The 22,913-nt window shown below is 42.2% G+C and overlaps 1 protein-coding gene across 2 annotated transcripts in view; it reads left to right on the forward strand.

Annotated features, from left to right (window-relative positions):
- Positions 1–22,913, forward strand: part of LOC126235975 (probable multidrug resistance-associated protein lethal(2)03659) — a 301,252-nt gene that overhangs the window by 177,979 nt on the left and 100,360 nt on the right. For both annotated transcript variants that reach the window (XM_049944950.1, XM_049944951.1), the window contains exon 2: positions 14,894–14,979. In XM_049944950.1, the coding sequence (XP_049800907.1) occupies positions 14,903–14,979 (77 nt within the window). In that variant the 5' untranslated portion in view covers positions 14,894–14,902. The remainder of the gene's footprint in view (positions 1–14,893; positions 14,980–22,913) is intronic.

The following is a 22,913-nucleotide window of genomic DNA, read 5'->3' on the forward strand; positions in this document are numbered from 1 at the left end:
TCACCGCAATTCAGCCGCATTGGAGTTGAACGGTAGATAGTACTTTGGAGGCAGGTTCAGATCTCGAATGCTATACTGTTTTCCGCAACTCTGGCGGGAGAAGTAAGCAATGTGAACAACCGAACAAAAACAATCGATCCAGTCCGCTGTAATTTAGAGTGAAACCAGTCTGTGGGAGCAAACGAATGAAGAAAAGTCGACGCCGCCCAAAGTCTTCACTTCTGAGCGGAAATAATCTGTAGTTTCGCCGTTGTTAAATCAATACCGTTGTGTGTACTTTCGTTACTCTGCCGTCAGTATTATTGCCGTTCCGATATTTAATTTTGAGTACCAATAAGCAGCTTTTATTTCTGTTTTTATCATACATGTTTACGAATAGGCTTTTTCTAAATAGTGAACTTAAAAAGGTGGATCACAATGTCGAACGCGCAGTGGCCTGGGAATGGGAGAAATCATACAACTGGATAAAAAATGTTACTCGAGATGAACGCAGTGCGATACGCGGTACTGCAAGGATTAATCATACTATGAAATTAAATTACAGAAATTCAAAGAAAATTAACGAATAACATATGTATTATTATTATTATTATATTATTTTCCTTTCTCAGACATTATGTCTGGTTAAAAATGGAAAGTGACGCGACCTTGATCAAGCGTCACATTGCATTTAGGAACTTTCGGGTAATTGAATATGTATCAATAATTACAGATGTCAGTAGTTGTAGATATAAGTTTGGATGTAGCTGTATTGCGTTGATGTACTGGTGGATATTGTGTGGTATGACTCCTGTAGTTGATAGTATAATTGGTATAATGTCAACTTTATCCTGATGCCACATGTCCTTGACTTCCTCAGCCAGTTGGATAAATTTTTCAATTTTTTCTCCTGTTTTCTTTTGTATATTTGTTGTATTGGGTATGGATATTTCGATTAGTTGTGTTGATTTCTTCTTTTTATTGGTGAGTATGTCAGGTTTGTTATGTGGTGTTGTTTTATCTGTTATAATGGTTCTGTTCCAGTATAATTTGAATTCATCATTCTCCAGTACACTTTGTGGTGCATACTTGTATGTGGGAACGTGTTGTTTTATAAGATTATGTTGTAAGGCAAGCTGTTGATGTATTATTTTTGCTACATTGTCATGTCTTCTGGGGTATTCTGTATTTAGTAGTATTGTACATCCGCTTGTGATGTGATCTACTGTTTCTATTTGTTGTTTGCAAAGTCTGCATTTATCTGTTGTGGTATTGGGATCTTTAATAATATGCTTGTTGTAATATCTGGTGTTTATTGTTTGATCCTGTATTGCAATCATGAATCCTTCCGTCTCACTGTATATATTGCCTTTTCTTAGCCATGTGTTGGATGCGTCTTGATCGATGTGTGGCTGTGTTAAATGACACGGGTGCTTGCCATGTAGTGTTTTCTTTTTCCAATTTATTTTCTTCGTGTCTGTTGATGTTATGTGATCTAAAGAGTTGTAGAAGTGGTTATGAAATTGCAATGGTGTAGCCGATGTATTTATATGAGTGATTGCTTTGTGTATTTTTCTAGTTTCTGCTCGTTCTATAAAGAATTTTCTTAAATTGTCTACCTGTCCATAATGTAGGTTTTTTATGTCGATAAATCACCTTCCTCCTTCCTTTCTGCTTAATGTGAATCTTTCTGTTGCTGAATGTATGTGATGTATTCTATATTTGTGGCATTGTGATCGTGTAAGTGTATTGAGCGCTTCTAGGTCTGTGTTACTCCATTTCACTACTCCAAATGAGTAGGTCAATATTGGTATAGCATAAATATTTATAGCTTTTGTCTTGTTTCTTGCTGTCAATTCTGTTTTCAGTATTTTTGTTAGTCTTTGTCTATATTTTTCTTTTAGTTCTTCTTTAATATTTGTATTATCTGTTCCTATTTTTTGTCTGCATCCTAGATATTTATAGGCATCAGTTTTTTCCATCGCTTCTATGCAGTCGCTTTGGTTATCCAGTATGTAATCTTCTTGTTTAGTGTGTTTTCCCTTGACTATGCTATTTTTCTTACATTCATCTGTTCCAAAAGCCATATTTATATCATTGCTGAATACTTCTGTTATCTTTAGTAATTGGTTGAGTTGTTGATTTGTTGCTGCCAGTAGTTTTAGATCATCCATGTATAGCAAATGTGTGATTTTGTGTGGATATGTTCCAGTAATATTGTATCCATAATTTGTATTATTTAGCATGTTGGATAGTGGGTTCAGGGCAAGGCAGAACCAGAAAGGACTTAATGAGTCTCCTTGGTATATTCCACGCTTAATCTGTATTGGCTGTGATGTGATATTATTTGAATTTGTTTGGATATTAAGTGTGGTTTTCCAATTTTTCATTGCTATGTTTAGGAACTGTATAAATTTAGGATCTACTTTGTATATTTCCAATATTTGTAGTAACCATGAGTGGGGTACACTATCAAAAGCTTTTTGGTAATCAATGTATGCATAGTGTAGTGACCTTTGTTTAGTTTTAGCTTGATATGTCACCTCTGCATCTATTATCAGTTGCTCTTTACATCCTCGTGCTCCTTTGCAGCAGCATTTTTGTTCTTCATTTATAATTTTGTTGTGTGTTGTATGTGTCATTAATTTCTGTGTAATGACTGAAGTTAATATTTTGTATATTGTTGGTAGGCATGTTATGGGGCGATACTTTGCTGGGTTTGCTGTGTCTGCTTGATCTTTAGGTTTCAGATAAGTTATTCCATGTGTAAGTGTATCAGGGAATGTGTATGGGTCTGCAATGTAACTGTTAAATAATTTAGTTAGATGTGAATGTGTTGAGGTGAACTTCTTTAGCCAGAAATTTACTATTTTATCTTTTCCAGGGGCTTTCCAATTGTGAGTAGAATTAATTGCTTGGGTGACTTCATGTTGCAGAATTATCACTTCAGGCATTTGTGGTATCTTCTTGTGTCTGTTTCTGCTTGTATCCACCGTGCATGCCTGTTATGTTGTACCGGGTTTGACCATATGTTGCTCCAGAAGTGTTCCATGTCTGTTATGTTTGGTGGATTGTCTATTTTAATGTGTGTGTTATCTATTGTCTGGTAAAATTTCTTTTGGTTTGTGTCGAATGTTTGGTTTTGTTTCCTTCTATTTTCACTTTTTTTGTATCTTCTAAGTCGTTTGGCCAATGCTTGTAATTTATGTTTCTTTTCATCTAATTGCTCTATCGCTTCTTGTGAGATTTGACCTAACCTTTTTCGTTTTTTTCTGACATTTCATTTCTTATAAATTGTGTTAGCTGTCCGATGTCTTTTCTCAGTTTTTCTATTCTGATCTGTAGCCTGTGTTGCCATGCTGGTTTTGTGGGTTTCTTCTGTGTGTTGGTTGGTTCTGATCTCTGCATAGTGTGTATATTTAGTGTAGTGAGTGCTCCTATATAAACCAGTAGTTGTAACTCTTCCATAGTTGTGCTTTCATTTATTTTGTTGTGTATGATTGTGTTGATAGTTTTTATTGTTGTTTCGACTTGTGGGTTATTTGGCGGTCTTTGCAAGAATGGTCTAATGTCTGTATTTGTGTCTTTGTATTCTATATATGTCAGCTGAAATTTTTCTTCTATATCTAACATGTGTGTCACTTCGTGTTCTATTTGTGCTTGTTCTGGTGGCTGTCTTAAGATTTCGTTTTCCTCTGATTGTTTAATTGATGCGTGTTGTTCTCGGTTTGTTTTCTCTGGGATGTTTGAGTCCATTACTGTATTTTCTTCTCCTCCTCCTCCTCCTCCTCCTCCTTCTTCTTCTTCTTCTTCTTCTTCTTCTTCTTCTTCTTCTTCTTCTGACTGTACATTATTTTGTTCCAGTATTTGTTGTACTTGTTGTTTGATGTTTTCTAATTCTGACTGGGGTATCCTGTTATTTTCGATTATTACACGGATCTGATCAGCTAGTCGTTGTTCTGTTAAAAATTTTAATTCTGGGTATCTGGTAATAAATGTTGTGTATACTTGTGATCTGTATCCAGTTGTGTTGGTTCCCAAGTTTGTTGCTTGGCAATAACAGAACATGAGGTGTCGGTTAACTTCATCAGACCATCTCATCCTCTGCCTGTTTTCCTTCTAGGGTTGTTGCAGGAAGCATGTCCTGCAAAACACCTCTATTTGGATTTAAATCATTTTCCGTGTGGCTAGCAGTGTCGTTACCATTGTGGATGGGCATAGGGTTCAAGCGTAGTCCCAGACCATGACAGCGCTTGTCCGAGGCTTCATTAGTTCTGTCCTGAACCAACTAATCACACTAAAAGGGGGGTTAGCCCTATTAGTGATTTGTTCTTTTCGTCGCCTTTATTATTATTATCGATTATTCCCATTTAAAGAGCGTTTGAACTTGAATTCCTTTTGATCGTTTTTTCTGAGCCCAAATTTTCTTCGTGTGTTCACTGTGTTGTTTCTTTCGCTCCGCTGTCCATTTGCATCCTGGTATCTTCCGTGTTGTGGTGTCAAATTTGTTTTTTTGATGATGACCCTGAATTCAGTTCTATTTTCTGCATCGTTTACTGTTGTGTGTGCTTGTCTGAGGTCCTCTCCAACTTCTTTTATCCATTTTGTTTTTCCCCTGCCTGAGTTGATGACTTTAAGAATTCGCTTTGAAATTGTGTTTTCATTCATCCTGTGGATATGTCCGTAGAACTGCATTATTCTTTTCCTTATTGTATCCGTAATCATGTCTGTGTATTTATATAATTCTGATGTTGGTCTCGTCTTCCAGATTCCTTGCTCTTGTATCGGGCCAAAAATTTTCCTGAGAATTTTCCTTTCTTGTTTCTCTATTTCTCTGATTTTAGTTTGCCCACTTATTTGTGTTGTTTCAAATGCATACAGTGCCTCCGGAAGTACGACAGTGTTGTAGTGCCTCAATTTTGCATTAATGGATATGGACTTTTTGTTATAGTTGCACATGAGTTTATATGCTTTCTGTAGTTTTTTGTTTCCTCATTGGCCTTTAGGTTGAACCCTGATAGCTGGATGATTTCTCCCAGGTACTTAAAATGTGGTACTTGTACGATTTTCCCATGGGTTGTCACAATAGGCAGTTTGTCTTGTGCCACTCTATGTACTGGGTTTTCTCATATTAAATTTGCAGGCCAATTCTTTGTGCAATTTCGTGTAACTTCTCTATGGCGTTAGTGGCTTCTTTTCTATTATTTGTGAGGATTGCAAGGTCATCTGCAAAAGCTAAACACTTCACATTGAATCTATTATCTTTTCTAATGCCAATTTGGATTCTTTTGACTTCTTTTTCCCCATGTCCTGACAATTTTTTCAAGAATGATATTAAAGAGTAATGGTGAAACTCCGTCACTCTGTCGCACTCCAGTTTGGATTTCAAATGGTTCAGAGATATCCCCCATAAATTTGACCTTGGAGACTGTGTCGGTTAATGTTTGCCGAATGATTGCTCTTGTCTGTCAATGCTGAATTCTTCCAGCGTGTTGCAGAGCGCTACTGTCTATAGAGTCGTAGGCCTTTTTAAAATCTACAAAAGTGACCACTGTGTTTCGGGTGTTTCTCATCTGGAGAATCATTTTCAGATTCCAGATCTGTTCTATGCAGGATCGTCCCTTGCGAAAACCAGCCTGGTATTCTCCTATTTGTGGTCAGCTTGTTCTTCTAATATGTTCATGAAAACTTTTGATAGGGTTTTATATGTGACCGGCACGAGTGAGATACCCCTGTAATTATTTGTTTCAATTTTGTTCCCTTTTTTGTGTAGTGGATGGATGAGTGCGTATTTCCATTCAGAAGGGATCTGTTCTGTTTCCCAAATGTTTAATACCATTTTGTGGATTTTTCCTGTTAATTTTTCATCATTTAACTTCCATAGTTCTGCAATAATTCCATCTTCTCCTGGAGCTCTGTTTTTTTTCAGTGTCTTCATAATTTCTCCTATTTCATTGATGGTTGGTGGTTTAGCGTCGGGATTTGGTGTAGATGTCTGGTAGTGAATATCCTCTGTAGGTCCTTCGCAGTTGAGAAGTTTGTTGGAATAGTCTGCGAGGATTTGGCAGTTATTCTTCGTGTTGGTTTCTAGTGAACCATCCGGTTTCTTGAAGCAAAGACTGGGTGGCTGGTATCCTGCAATATGTTCTTTAAACGCCTTATAAAAATTCGTGGTGGTGTTCTTCTTAAAGTCTTGTTCTATCTCATCTAGTCGCCGTTTGTCATAATTTCTTTTTTCCCTCCGAATTGTTTTCGATGTTTGTTTTCGGATTACTAGAAACTGTTGCCATTTTTCTGATGTTTTGTGACTATTGAAGTTTTTCCAGGCATTGGCCCTTTCTTCTATTGCTTGGTCACATACTATATTCCACCACCTGTGTTTCTCCTTCTCGGGGGTTGACCCAATTTCATCGCGTATTTGAGGACGTCCACAAGTTCTGTCCAGTTTGTGGTGTTTGTCTGACTGATTTCCTGTAAGATGTTTTCCTCGTTGTGTTTTATGTATTCGGGGTCTGGTCTCAGCACTTTTAGTTTTGGGTTTTTTCTGTTAGGTTGTAATCTGGTCTTTATCTGTACAAGATGGTGGTCTGATTCAAAAAATTCTCTTGTTTTCACATTACGAATTTGTTGTGTTACTCTTGGAGATGGCCATATGGTCTATCTGGAATTCACCCAACATTGTGTTGGGCGACTTCCAAGTATACAGTTTCTTGTTGGTTTTTTTAAAATTGTGTTGACATAATTACGAGGCCGAAATTTTCGCAAAAGTTTATCAATCTTTTCCCATTCTTGTTAATTCTCTTGTGAGCTATATGTATTCCGGCGATTTTCCTGTATTTTTTCTCTTTGCCTAATTGTGCGTTAAAGTCGCCTAACAAGATTATTACATGGTGTTTGGCAATTTTGTTTGTCGTCTCTTCAAGGTCATTCCAGAAGTCATCCACTTTCTGGGGGTGGTTCTTGTTATAGTTACTTGTAGGTGCGTGTGCGTTGATCAAGGTATATGCTTTGTTGACCGATTTGACGGAGAGCGTTGATATACATTCTGAGGCAGACTGGAAGTCAATGACAGAGTCGCTGATAGATTTGTGGACTACAAATGCTGTACCAAACTGTTGGAGATCTTTCTCATTAGTTTTAACTGCTGGTTTTCCTTTGTAGATCCTGTAATTGTCTGTGTCAAAATGGTTTTCGTCCGTAAATCGTGTTTCCTGGATTGCAAAGATTTTGATCTGGAATTTTTGCAGCACGTCTGTAAGTTGTTTGATCTTGCCTAGTTTGAAGAGAGTATTAGTATGAAGTGTACCGATGAAGTGTCTTTGTTTTGTGTGTAATAATCTGGATGTCGTCTGGTTCTCAACCTTAGGCGTAACATGATGCTCCTGGTTCCTCGGAATCCGATGACCAGGTAAACCCAGCCTTGCGACTGGTGCCTGGGGTAGTGGATTCATTCCTTGTGTTACCATCATGTTTGGTTTTCAAGTTGAAAACTAACTTGGTGGTGGTCCTTACGAGGAATACGACTTGATTGTTGAGACCAAGAAGGTTGCTGCAGCCGCACCATCTAGGCGAACAGACGCTGACCCCTAACCGCTGGATACCAGGCAGGCGTTAGTGGATTTCGGTTGATAGTTTTGGTCCACCCCGGGTATTTTATTTCCCCCGGTACCCTCCATATCTGGAGAGCATTCCCCTATCCGCCACCTGGGGAGGCGCCCGATGGGAGACTATCAACTCCACACGGGAACATATGTATTATAAATACATTTCCGAAAAATGACAGTTTATGCTTAAAATGCAAACAAAAATTGCATCCCACTTGCTTTCTGTTTACGTAACCCGAACAGTTTCCCCAACAGAAATGTTGGGGGGGGGGGGGGGGCAGGGAGGGAGGGGGGAGAGAGAGAGAGAGAGAGAGAGAGAGAGAGAGAGAGAGAGAGAGGGGGGGGGGACCTATCTGCTTTGGAAACTTTGCCTTCAGTCTGTTGGTACAGATGTGCTAGTCATTTAAATAAATTTCAGCATGTTATTAATTATAACCAAGCATGTCCGCTATATTGTGAGTAGCAGCTTTCCTTTTCATGATATTGTTATAACCAAGTAGTTTGGACATCGTCAGTAAAAGTTCGAAATTTGTGCCGGAAAGCGGATGAGAGCGTACGCGTGCATGCATGCAGATGTCGGATAAGCGCGGGGAATTCCCTTGTCTGGATGATACTAGTTTGTTACGCGGATGAGCTTAAATTACTGAAATCTGAAGTGCAGAAGAGAACTGGAGGGAGCGACTTGTTCCAGTGTCACTTCTCTTGTTCCATTGTTTGTGTTTGATAGAGTTCCGCTTTTTATTTCTCCTGGCGACGAACTGTTTTCAAGTGTAGGTGCGAAGTATAGGAACTGTGTGACTAGTTGAAGATTTGCGCCTAAATAGTAGGAGCCTTTGATGATTGCTGCAGGGATAACCCTCTTACATTGTTTACACTAAAGCATTTTTTTGGGTTCAAAGTTAGCCTACCATGTCATCAGTATCTTATGGCAAAACACTAGATATATTTTACGTAAGTATAGGGTATTGGTAGTTTCAGGGAAATCACTGACACTGATTTCAAGTCAAGGATTGCAAGAAAGTGTCAAAAGCGTCGTTAGTTGGTTAGTATTGAGCATCTTAAATTTGTTGACATTACAAAGTCGAGTGGTGATATTAAATATGAGTCATAACGCGGTAGGCAAGGGTAAAACAGAATTATTTCTCCGTTGTACTAAAACTTAGTCCTCTAATCGATAATAGATAAAATTAAGTTTTCTTGGGGTTCCGTCATCCTAATTGCTTGTTTCTTTCTTTAGGATGGTGTAACATCATTCAATTGTGAAAATGAGTGGTTGTGAGAAGCGGATCACGGATCCGCTGTTACATCGCGTTATTGAGGAAAGTGCGCGCTACACATCATAATCTTTGTCTTGAACATCTCACAGAAATACGTACTGCCATTTCGCCGGAATCTGTAGACTATTTGTTACAGCTAAGCCGCCAGTGACCTCCTGTAGTTCTCATATTGCTTCGTCGTATTATTTAATCAAAATGCTAGATCCGTTTGACACGCTTAAGGGAATTGTTTCCCAGATGAAAACTTGTTCACTTATCTTACTTCAATTAAAAACGTTCCTCGTGGACTCGTTTTATATTGCATACAGTTTTTCTAACTTGAAATGTGATAACTCTTCGAAAATTAGAGGACTACTTTAATCGCTGCGAGATCTCTGTATATTCTCGTTCGTTCGGGTTGCGATATGGTAGTTTTTGAAGTTTTGTATCTCAATTGGTAAAAAACAGACCCCATTATTGTCAGTCTGACTGTTGAGAACCTCTTTTCTGAGGAATGGGTAGAGGTATCGAAATCTGTCACAAACTTTTTAAATCGCCGAAAGGCCAAAGATTTTTTAAGCTTAAAAGTCAGTGTAATCAAAAGATGCGGCCATTTGTTACACATTTTGATATCTTGGCAGTATCGATAACACGCAAAATCATAGAAATTCTCGATTCCCAGGATGAACTGTGTGCGGAATCGTCTGTGCGCAAATCCTACTCGCACTTAACTGGATTTCTTTCTACCGGAAACCTTTTTAAAGAATTACAGTGCTTGTAAGTATTGTCATGTGACGAAATGATTTTTGACATTTTGTGTATGGGTACATTTTGGAGTTTGTATTTTAATGATGAAACCGTTCGAAATATGCTTCGAAAGCCAAAGAACCGTTTGAAAGATTTTACCGTTATGCTGATAGTCATTATAATGTGCATTTGCTTGATATTGCCTTAATCAAGGCGGCTTACTCTTGCCAACAAAATTAGCATAACCTCTCTCTCTCTCTCTCTCTCTCTCTCTCTCTCTCTCTCTCTCTCTCTCTCCCCCCCTCCCCCTCCCCCTCCCCCCCATCCCCCCTTCACCCCAATCATCTACCCTTGTCCTCTCCAAGGGGCTTTCGTTGCGGTTCAAGTCAGTTCCCGTAGCAATTTGAACACAATTACCACTCCTTCTGTTAGCTGGTTTTTCATTACTTTCCAGCGGGTTAGGAAACGTGGGTATATTTTTAAGCGTAAGGGTTTCTCAGCGCAATTTGAAAATATTTCGTTCTTCATTCCAACAAATACTCTGAATTTCGGGAGTCTCCCATTGTACTGAAGCAGACAGAATCGGTTGCTGTAAAAGTGAGCTTTCTTTTATAATATCGCAGCCCACTATCATCATCATTGAAATTTGTGTGTTAAAAAGTACCTGTGATATTTACTAATCGTAAGCATAAGTATTTTTTTAAATACAGTTTCACAGGAGAGCATGCACCGCAGATCTGTCTGCAAACGTGAGACACGCTTATCATGCATGTTTTCTTGAACCATTATAACATGCTCACGACGCAGAGATCATGCAGAGCTCATTTGTCATTTGTAGAAAACGATTAACGTGGTTTCAAGGTGCAAGATGCTTAAAGACTAACGAACGTTTCATGAACCAGTTGAGATATAGCGGTAAGTGGAAAAATCATTCATTTCATGCAAAAATCAAAATTTTCTCTCTCAATTCTGTAGACCCGGTGCAACTTTGACACGGTTTGAAATGACGCCACTTGTGTAACCTGTTCCAACAATTGTTCAGTTTGTAAAAAAATCTACAGGAAAATGTTGTTAAACTATTTTCTACTACAAAAATTCTTTATTTAAATGGAAATACATTGTCGCTGTCAATCGAATTCATCATTAGATAGACATAAGTGCCAAGTTTCGAAAATCCATTAATTGTTATAGCACTGGCATTTGGTTAGAGAAATATTGCAGTAAAATTGCTTGTGCCGAGACTCTTGCCAAAATAATAAATACCGACAACATAAGATACCCTCGTCTCATTTAAAGATACGGTAACACATTTCCTCAGTTTCATAATGTGTGATTTGTTAGCTTTGTCGTTCCTCTTCAGATATTTCGCATTGTTCTATGAAAAACTGAATATAACAAAATTTTCCTTTGTCTCTCTTTTGTCAGTTTTAAATGTACGAAATTGGCGGCTACCATTAAAATTGGGAATTAAAAATTTCCTGAGCATGCTATCGGGGCCTTACTGTATTCCGTGGTGCTCCAGGTTGCGTTGCCGAACACGGGATATTTTAGCCACTTGACGTACACAAGACTTCAAATCCATTGCAGTAAGAGTAAATATTCCTTCATATGCCAGCGTACATGTGTATTAGTGTAAATACTTCGCAACTCAGTGCATTGTGTATGGCTATGCGCAGTTTCTACGTTTTTCTAACATTACCGTTCCATTCGCGAAGGGGGCGTTGGAAAAATTGCTGTATAGGCCTTGGTAAGCATCTTTGTGGTACTATTTCTGCACTCACCCAGTGTCTCGCGATAAGGATGTACTAATACGGTCTTCATAACTGACTGCACCAACTAGGTAGTTAAAAATCATTGCTTAGAATTCGGAAGTTCTGTGAAGGTGCTGCGTCCTGACGAGATTCGTGAACACTACAGACGTACCAGAGCAGTGGTTCCTAACCTTTCTTAGTCCAATACCTTTAAGTGCGCTCAGACATTAGCTGGTACCCCCCGACCGCCGTGCCATGGTTAGCCCCCCCCCCATTATCACCAACTTCAGCAACTATCTAAACTGTAGAGTGAAAGGCTTCTGTTAGATCACTTTTGTTTTCAAAATGATATATAATAATAATTTTTTTAATAAAACTGTGTACAGAACTATAGTAACCCTTACGGAGTTAATTGCTGTGTCGTGCTGTCAATTCATTTGTCTGTTTGGAAGTAATAAAGCAATTTCTGCACTACTGCAGATGTTATCTACAGTTTCAAAAGACATTTTCTTGAGATATTTAGCATTTGGTACGTCTCACTTTTATCAACTGCTACGTACGGGACAAAGCACATGTTTTGGGTGGACTGTGTGAGGAACCTTAGTCTCTATTGCATTAAGGCTACTAATTGAGGAAAATTAATCATGCATAAGTTATAGAATCACTGTTAGTGATACAAAATTGAGATAAAACCAATGATCTTCTGAAAATACTTTAGTTTCGTGACTGAAACTCAATCGAATCGTTCAGTTTGTAACCCCTCAGAAAATTTAACACCTCGGAGGTAATTACCCCAGGTTTGGAACAACTGTACTAGAGAATGGATTACGACATAGTTTGTAGCCCCAACAAACTTCTAAAGTTCTCCCAATAAACCTAAGTTGTTCATTTGCCCTCGCGTAGTCGAAACTGTAATTTCGCCTCACTTAACATCGATTCACAACGTCACAACTAGTCTTCATCGGTCTGATAAGAGTGCGTCGGCAGATCGTTAATACTGCAGTCAAGAGTTAACGTTTCATCCGATGACTGTTCTTTTAAAATTTTACCACGGTTAAGGCAAGTTGCCATTCACTTTCTTGTACATCCCGAATCATTCTGACCTGGGCTGGGACACTAAACAGTAGATCTTCCTTGCTATGATAATGCCTCTAGTCAGTCAACTGTGGCGATAGTTTCAGTATCTAGACATTTTTATGGTCTTGGTAGAAATAGTTACAATCTGTTAATGACGAAAATTTTTAAAAAAGTATCCTCTGTTAAGGAAGTGAAATGTTGTTTCATATACAGATGAGTACGCATTGCTGACTTGAGGCCCCACCCCTCATCATGGCGAAAGGAAATCCACGCACTTAAGCACTGTTTGCGATTGGTCTCTTGCATCGACGTCAGTAAAAATTGGAGGATGGGACATCAATGTTGCTAGAGTCAAACCAGCTTTAAGGTTGACTGCATTTACATCTGTACTTCAAGCCACCTTCCGGTGTGTGGCCGAGGGTTCTTCGTATACAAGTGTCACTTCACCCTTACGTTTCAGTGGCATATAGTTTGCGAGAACAACAGTGACTGGTAAAAAGCTTCCGTGTGTGCTCGACTCTCTCCAATTTTACCATGAAGGTATTTTCTTTAGGACGACGTAGCAGGTAGCAATACATTGAGTTGATATGCTAGTGACAGACGCCCTCGCAACTTGAACAGTAGACCGCACCGTGATGCAGAACGCCTCTCCTACAGCGTCTGCCATTGGAGTTGGCTGAGAATCTCCGTGACCCCTTCCCACGTACTAAATGTACATGTAAAGAAACATGCAATTCTTATTTGGATCTTCTGTTTCCACTATCCGTCCTATCTGGTGCTGATCCCACGCTGACGAGCAGTATTAAAGTATTGGTCGAACGAGTGTTTTGTAAGTTACTTCCTTTGTTAAACATCCAATGAATCTGCATGGTATCTGCCTTATTCGCTATTAATTTTCTGGCCGTTGAACTTCACATCGCTTCGTAGGCGTACTCTGAGACTCTTTACGGCAGTAAATACTTCCAGTAATTGTTTGGCAATTTTGTAATCATACAGTAAAGGGTCCGTATATGTATTTCCAATGTTACATTTATTTTGAGGGTCATCTGCCACACTCTGCACCATGCATTTTGCTACAGTTCTGTCATCGCGACTTATGTATATACAACAGCATGTCTGAAAAAGCTTCTTGGAACATCCGACCTTACGTACTGGGTCATGTATATACTGTATATTGTGAAAAGTAATACTCCTATAACACTCGTCCTGAGGTACGCCCGAAATCCAATCGCACGGTTGGTATAATACCTCATAAGCTCGTATGATGATAGTTGAGCGGCAGTGCGGAGCTATATCGAATGCCTTCCGGAAGTCGACGAACACCGCTTCTACCTGGCCATCTGTATCTACTACTTTCTGGGTCTCCCAGACGAACAGAGCGAGTTGGCTTTCACACAGTCGTTTTCGGAACATCTGCTCGTTCGTACAGAGATGATTATCGGCCTGCATAATATATAAGGACAAAATACGTTCGGAAGTTCTGCAGCAGACCGACGTCAAGACCTATATTTCTGTGAGTCTGTTCGACGACCCTTTTCGAAAATGAGAATAACTTTTTTTAACACTAGGAGCGGTTCGCGCCTCTATAGACTTACGGTTCAAAGCTAATAGAGGAGGGACAAGTTAATTTGCATATTCTATGTAGAATCGAATAGATATCCCGTCGGGTCCAGTGACCATTCCTCTGTTGCACGAGTTCAGTTGCTTTTCCATCCCTTGGTCACTTTCTTCGATATGTAATTTTGTCGTTCGTACGAAGATTTAGACGAGGAACTACGCCATCTTCCTCTGTGAAACAAGCTTTAGAAGCAACTTGGAGTATTTCGACCTTTTCTGTGTTATCTGTTTCATCGCGTTTGTGCCTGTCTGTCATGACAGATGGTTTTGATCCGTTTTCTGATTTAACGCGGAACCAGAACTTATTTGGATTTTCGGTCGAGTTGGTAGATAGTTTTATTCTTTGAACGCTTCACTCGTAAACTAATTGTTAAACCAATTCATAAATCTGCCTGGTCATCTTGTGAACCATGTAAGGTAGGATTATTAAAGTAAATAAAATCCTTTAAATTTTGCGTGTTTCGTCACTAAGTCAAGTAAGTGGGAGTGTGTCGTGGAGGTCCACGACCGTGTCTCAAGATCCCTTGTCCAACTCCTGCGTTGGACGCTACGTATGTCACACATCGTAAAGGTTTATTGTTACAACGTAAACACGTTCCAACTTAAGAACGTGCCTTTCGCTTGCATCTTACAGAATGGTCAGTGACAGTAAAAGTAGAGAAATTGGAGTTTATTAGTAATCACTCTTCTCGCACACCATTTGCGATTGGAATGGGATGGTGAAAGTGTGGCTGTTTTATGAAAGGGTTTGTACTTACAGCAAATACCACATCTGTATGGTGAAAGCTGCAATAATTTATATTTTAGGATTTGGTATTCTAGATTTAGATATGTTTCTAATGTGGCCGTATTTAACTTCCAGAGTGTGACAATGAATGAGAAGGACGATGCTGCTACCTTGCCTCATCCAAGAAGTTCTGCAAGCCCGCTGTCAGCCATCACATTCTGGTAAGGTTAAAAAGTGTTTATTGAAGTTCGTTGTAGGCTTCAAACCTTGTCTTAAAAGTACCATTATTAATTTAGCGTAGTGTAGTACTAGCTTAGTGGGTATCACTGGTGGCAGATGAGAGATCCAAATACAACGACGGAAAGATCTCACCAAGGAGTTGTTGTGCCATATAAACAAAAGTTGATAGGCTTGTTTCTATATGGGTCATTCCATGCCAAGTCGTCTAGAGGCTCCCACATGACCCTCATGGATTTTGATGAAATTTTGTATGAACATTCACACATGTTCTCAATGAACACTGGTAAAGTTTCAGTTTCAGAAATTCAATACTTTCGGAGATACAGTCACTTATTTAAGACCATAGCACAGCTTTCTATAGTGCGTCCTTGAATTTTCAGTAACTTTGAGATATCTCTAAGTATTTGCATGAAAGAAACAAAATTTGGCCATCTTATACAACTTTCAGAGCTCTTTAAAGTAAAATATTTAGAAAAGGATTTCTGAGCAATTTTCATATAGATAATTTGAAGCAAAGTTGGTCAAAAAAATAGCTGTTTAAAAAAAATGCGAACTTTGTTTTTTATATCTCCAAAAGTAATTGTGGGATGTACATGGAACTTCGCACACCATAACTCACCAACACAAGGTCTTAGAATATAAAATTTCATTCTCCTATTGCTTTCCATTATTTCACAAATCTAGCGTAAAATTGACGATTTTTCAAAAAGTGCTAAGTGGGTATTTTTAGTCAAATTTTTCAAAAAAGTGTTTTCTCCAAACTTTGGTCATTAGGAAGAGCATATTCTAAACTATCTAGAAAAGTGGATTTGGTTCTGCAATGCAAGCGTATAAGGCCCTAAAAAGTAGCATCATCAAAGAGGTGCACTGGAAGTTTGAACACATTTTTCTGGCACTCAAATCATACCTGAAATCTTTTATTTTGCCTTACACATATTTATTAATGTCTGGGGGAGTGAAATAAGAAGTCCTGATGAATAGGACCTAGCTTAAGTCCGAATAGCAAAAGAATAAAAATAGAAACAATGTTATTTCTTAATTGTCACCTCCCTCCTCTCTCTCTCTCTCTCTCTCTCTCTCTCTCTCTCTCTCTCTCTCTCTCTCTCACACACACACCACACTTATTAAGAATGAATGTAAATTGTAAAATTTATTTGCATGATCATCTGATTATTAATTGCCTGTTAAATGAACAAGACCAGCTTACTGATGGAAAAGAAGTGTATAAATGAGTTGCTATGGTCCATGGTGGCTTAACCACTGCTAGTTTCATTTCACCTGAGAAAACCAGCATTCCCATTGCCATAGGGGCCACGCCCGATAGCTTAGCAACAACAGCCACGGGTGGGTTTCTTTACCACAGGATCCCAAGCCTGATAGTAATATTATTTAAGTGCCATGTGTAAAATTAGAAGGCACTCTTGGGTTCCTTAGATTGTTTCCTCTAACTTATTTCAATTTTTGATATTCATCAGAAAATTAATGTCGCATATCAAGAGGAATGGTGTATTGCCGGCCGGACGAATTTACTGATGGAGCTGGAATAACTGCAATAATGTGGTGTTCTGGAACCCAGCACTTGTCAATTCTTGGTGGCCAATAAAATGAATTTGCTGGACCATGTGGGTGCATAAAGTTTATTAATGCATTCCTTTGCTCTGTGGAAGTCACACAGATATTCCCAATCCACCACACGTTTTCATAGATGCGTGGAACATATTGTCCTGGTTGGAGAGCAGACATTAATATGCCTCCTTCATTACTGTGACCCATTTTAGCTAGAAAAGATGAACAATCACTTGAAACTGTGCTGACCTGAATTATTGTTATATCAATAGATAAAAAGTGATGATTTTCTCTAGTGCCTGCTACAGTTTGTCAAAGTTTAAACCTCTCTTCTTGTGACAATATTTTTTTCAATTTCATCTGTACTGACGAAAACAAATTTAATTCCATTAATGTTTCCAGAGCAGAAGTGAAACAGATCTAGGGGAGTAAGAATTTGTCCATTAAGTGGCTGTTGCAAGCTTGCTCTTGCTGCTAACCGCTTTGTTGTACCTCCAATCCCATCACAAGGTGATTTCCCGTGACTAGTAGAAAAAAAATTCCATTCGGCTGTCATTCCAAAATCACTCTTACGATAGGACAAATTTAGGAAATTCTTGAAATTTTTATATGGAGCACTGGAGCCATCACTGAAATAATGAATGTGGGATATCTGTGCAAACCGTGCTTTTATGTATTTGATGATCTCCTTGATAAAAACGTGAACTGTAATAGTGTCATGCCGCAAGCAATCACTGATAATGCAAAAACTGAAAGATTCTACTTTCTCATTTTGACGAAAGTAGATAACAAATGGATGAATTGTTGCTTGACTATTGTCCCAGTGGAAGCCTTGCACAGTATCCTGAATGATAAAAGAATAATTTTCTGCAAAATCCCTTAGGACAACAAGCTCTTCATCTTTCAGATGACATTTAAGGCCTTTAAGATGCAAGCTTTGATGCTTGGCAATGTAATGATGGCATGACAGACTCCATATTTTTTATATCTTCAATAAATTCGTCCACTACCATTTGCTTCGTGTCCAGTGTGGCCTGATCGGTATGTATCCATTGCTTAAACACAAAAATTTCCTGTGGCTCATGATCTAGGAAATAGCTGGCAATTTCAGATGCTACAGCTTCGGGCCCAGGACACCTTTCACAGCGATGTAGCATGCACTGTTTAGAGTTCAAACTGCCTTGCTGAGAATCTCCTTATAATTTTCACATATACCAGCTCCACTAAGCATAAGCTTAACATTTTGGTGAATTGCACAGACTCAAACTGCATGCATTCCAGCTGATCCAATCCCCCTGCGGGTCCGGGGTAAGAATAGGCCCGAGGTATTCCTGCCTGTCGTAAGAGGCGACTAAAAGGAGTTTCAACCGTTTCGGCCTTCCATGTGATGGTCCCCCTTGGGGTGTGAACTCCATTTTTCAAAATTCTACAGAAGTACGAGCATTTTGGGGAAGGACGCCTTACGTGGTGTATCACTGGTCCTCCATGCACTAAGACCTTGGCACTCAGCATTGTAACGGCGTTGTAACCATACCCACTGTTCCTCAAATTGGGCCTAAACGCCTGATGGGTTGTAAAAGTTACGCCCATAGTGCGTCCCCATCTGCACCTACGATCATGATGGAGTTTCCATGGCACCCGAAATCCAGCACGGTAGCCAGCCCGTTGTGGTGGGGTCGTCATGTACCCTCTAGGTTGTAGCCCCCTGACAACACAGGGATTGTACTCCCGATACCTGAGCTGCATCCTCCCCACGTCGGCAAAGGAGTAGATGCCCGTCTCCTTGGGGCATCAGGACTCCCGGCAAGTCATCCTGCCAGGTGGCCCTTGCTGAGGCTGGGTGGCACCCGTGGGGAGAGCCCCTGGTCGGAGTGGGTGGTATCGGGGCGGACGTTTCGCAGATGAAACGTCAACATGTATCAGTCGCTCTGTGGCAGAGTCTTTTAAAAAGAAAGGTACTGTCCCTGGTTCTGGTTCTCCTGCCCTTTCCCCCTTGGCCACTCCCTGGGAGGAAGGACAGGCCCGCCGGCTTGGGGCGAAGTACTTCCCCCGCTATTTGGTCTGTTCTCGAACCGATGGGGGGACGTTCGCCACCTCCAAGCCCATGTTCTTTGTCCAGCACATCGAGGACATCTTCGGGGAAATCGAGGCTCTCAGTAAAATGCGTTCGGGGTCCGTTCTTATAAAGACCACCTCCGCCACACAGTCGGCGGCGCTCCAGGCGTGCGACCGCCTAGGGGACATCCCAGTGTCCATTGTCCCGCATCTGGCACTAAATAGGACGCAGGGGGTTATTTTTCATCGGGACCTCCTGCTACAATCTGATGAGGAGCTCAGGGCCAACCTGGAGCGCTGAGGCGTGCATTTCGTCCGGCGAGTCCAGCGCGGCCCCAAAGACCGTCGCATCGACACTGGGGCCTTTATCCTCGCCTTCGAGGGGGACGTTCTGGAGAAGGTAAAGGTGATGTCCTACCGGTGTGACGTGCGACCTTACGTCCCGCCTCCTATGCGCTGTTTTCGGTGTTTGCACATTGGGCACATGTCGTCACGGTGTGAGGCTGAGCCCCTTTGTGGCGATTGTGGACGTCCTCTTCATGAGGAACATATATATATGCACCCCACCACCTCGGTGTGTTAATTGTCCTGGCATCCACTCGACTAGATTCTCAGACTGCCCCGCATACCAGAAGGAGAAGAAGATACAAGAACTCAAAACTTTGGATTGTCTCTCTTATTCTGAGGCCAGGAAGAAGTATGACAGCCTCCATCCTGTGCCGTTGACCACTTCGTTTGCCTCAGTTGTGTTCCACTCTTTCCGCAGTACCCTCACACCTATCCTGTCCCGCCTCCGCCTCCCAAATCCCTCCCTTCCAAATCCTCCTCCCCCGTGGCCCCCGCCCCCTCTGCCCCGGGGGCCACCCTTCCTCCTCCTCCTCCCCCCCCCCCCCTCCCCCGCCGCCTGAGAAGCGATCCATCGGGGAAACGTTCCGGACCCCAGCTTCCGAGGTCCGGCGTTCGAAAACGCACCCCGTGCTCGGACTTCCAATAAGGCCTCCAAGAACAAGTCTCTATCCCCCTCTCCACCCCAGTGCGTTTCGTCTGACGCTCCATCCCAGCCGTCCTCAGTTTCGCCGGGACGCTCTGCTGCCAGGTGCTCAGCTGGCCTCTCGTCGGCAAATGATGCTGCCCCTCCTACACCACCAGGGACAGCAGCCGCAGCTGGCGATGACTTGATGGAACAGGATCCGCCTCCCGCCGGTTGTAGCATTGTTCCCTCGAAACCTGGCCCTCTGCGGCCGTCGAGGTGACCAGCTCTTCCCCCGTCTCGTTCCCCCTCTTTTTTGACTAGCGATGGCCTTGTTACATTGGAACATAAGAGGCATTCGATCTAATCAGGAGGAATTAAAACTGCTCCTCTGCCTGCACTGTCCGCTCATCCTTCGTCTCCAGGAAACCAAGTTGCGCCCGACTGACCGTATTGCCTTTACCCACTATACCTCGGAGCGGTATGACCTCACCCCTGTGGACAGTATCCCAGCTCATGGTGGGGTCATGTTGCTCATTCGGGACGATGTCTATTACCATCCCATCCCATTGACCACCTTTGGGGCTCTCCTGCATCCTGTCAAAGAGGCTCACTCTTGGCGGATGTCTTCAACCATCTCAATCTTGTCTGCCTCAATACTGGCGCCCCGACTTTCCTCTCGGACTCTACTCATACCTACTCCCACTTGGACCTCTCGATCTCTTCTACCACTCTTGCCCGTCAGTTCGAGTGGTATGTCCTTTCTGACACCTATTCGAGCGACCACTTCCCCTGTGTCGTTCGTCTCCTGCACCACACCACACCCCATCCATACGTCCTTCGAGCTGGAACATACCGAAAGCTGACAGGGGACTTCACTCCTCCCTGGTGACCTTTCTGGACCACGATTTTCTCAGTTGTGACAGTCAGGTCGAATACCTCATGGCCGTTATCATCAATGCTGCCGAACATTCCATTCCTCATACTACCTCTTCTTCACGTCGCGTTTCCGTCCCCTGGTGGAATAAGGCTAGTAGAGACGCTATCCGTGCTCGACGACGTGCTTTACGCACCTTTCGCCGCCATCCTACGTTGGCGAATTGTATTGGATACAAACGACTCCGAGCGCAATGCCGTAGAGTCATCAAAGACAGCAAAAAAGCTTGTTGGGCCTCTTTCACCAGCTCCTTTAACAGTTTTACTCCCTCTTCTGTCGTTTGGGGTGGCCTGCGCCGGCTGTCGGGCATTAAGGCCCACTCCTCGGTACCTGGCCTGACCTCAAGTAATGAGGTCCTTGTTGATCCTGTGGCTGTCTCCAACGCCTTTGGCCACTTTTTCGCGAAGGTTTCAAGCTCCGCCCATTACCACCCTGCCTTCCTTCCCAGGAAAGAGGCAGAAGAGGCTCGGCGACCTTCCTTCCACTCGCTGAATCTGGAAACTTATAATGCCCCCTTTACTATGCGGGAACTCGAACGTGCGCTTGCACTGTCTCGGTCCTCTGCTCCGGGGCCAGATGCCATTCACGTTCATATGCTGGCACACCTTTCTCCGGCGGGCAAAAGCTTCCTTCTTCGTACCTACAATCGCGTCTGGACCGAAGGTCAGGTCCCCATGCATTGGCGTGATGCCGTCGTTGTTCCTATACCCAAACCTGGGAAGGATAGACACCTTCCTTCTAGTTACTGCCCCATTTCTCTTACAAGCTGTGTCTGTAAGGTGATGGAGCGCATGGTTAACGCTCGGTTAGTCTGGATTCTTGAATCTCGACGGCTACTTACCAATGTTCAATGTGGCTCTCTTCACCACCGCTCCGCTGTTGACCACCTTGTGACCTTGTCGACATTCATCATGAACAACTTTTTGCGAAGGCGCCAAATGGTAACCGTGTTCTTCGATTTGGAGAAGGCTTATGATACCTGTTGGAGAGGAGATATCCTCCGCACTATGCACAGGTGGGGTCTACGCGGTCGCCTGCCCCTTTTTATGGATTCCTTTTTAACAGTTCGAAAGTTTAGGGTACGTGTGGGTTCTGTATTGTCCGACGCCTTCCTCCAGGAGAACGGAGTGCCTCAGGGCTCCGTCTTGAGCGTAGCCCTTTTTGCCATAGCGATCAATCCTATTATGGATTGCATTCCCCCTAATGTCCCAGGCTCTCTCTTTGTCGATGACTTCGTGATCTACTGCAGTGCCCACAGAACATGCCTCCTGGAGTGCTGCCTTCAGCGTTGTCTAGACAGCCTATACTCATGGAGCGTGGCAAATGGCTTCCGGTTCTCTGAAGAGAAGCCGGTTTGTATCAACTTTTGGCGATATAAAGCGTTCCTTCCGCCATCCTTACATCTCGGTCCCGTTGTTCTTCCATTCGTGGAAACAACTAAGTTTCTAGGGCTCACATTGGACAGGAAACTTTGTTGGTCTCCGCACGTCTCTTATTTGGCAGCCCGTTGTACACGTTCCCTTAATATCCTCAGAGTTCTTAGTGGTTCATCTTGGGGAGCGGATCGCACTGTCCTGCTTCGCTTGTATCGGTCCATATTCCGATCGAAGCTGGATTATGGGAGCTTCGTCTACTCGTCTGCTCGGCCATCCCTCTTACGCCGTCTCAACTCCATCCACCATCGGGGGTTACGTTTTGTGACCGGAGCCTTTTACACTAGTCCCGTTGATAGTCTTTATGCTGAAGCTGCCGAATTACCATTGACCTACCGGCGCGACGTACTGCTTTGTCGGTATGCCTGCCGGCTGTTGTCAATGCCTGACCACCCCTCTTATCAGTCCTTCTTCGCCAATTCTCTCGACCGTCAGTACGGGTTGTATGTGTCTGTCCTGCTGCCCCCTGGAGTCTGCTTCCGTCGCCTGCTTCGACAATTGGATTTTGCCCTCCCTACCACCTTCAGAGAGGGTGAGAGCCCGACATCACCTTGGCTCCAGGCTCCAGGCTCCGGTTCATATTTATCTCGACCTCAGCTCGCTCCCGAAGGAGGGTACTCCGGCTGCTTAAAGTATGTTAAGTACAGTGAGGTGCTGGTGCCCAGAGGCACATGTATCACAATTGAGTTGATAGCAGAAAAACGGAAAATCAGCCGTGGATCAGTTTTAAGTATCCTGCATGACATTTCTAACATGAGAAATGTCACAGCCCACTGGGTTCCACAACTGTTTAATCCTATTTAATAAGCCTGCTGCACTGAACCAGCAGTGGAAATGTTGCAACCTTTTGGGGCCAGTCCAGATGACTTTAGATATCTAAACATAAGGGACAAATGTTAAGTGCATCACTATGACCATGATATGGAGCAAAGCAATCTGTGGAGTTGGATGCCA

This window comes from Schistocerca nitens, chromosome 2 (genome assembly GCF_023898315.1).
Source record: "Schistocerca nitens isolate TAMUIC-IGC-003100 chromosome 2, iqSchNite1.1, whole genome shotgun sequence".
Classification (NCBI taxonomy): Eukaryota; Metazoa; Arthropoda; class Insecta; order Orthoptera; family Acrididae; genus Schistocerca; species Schistocerca nitens.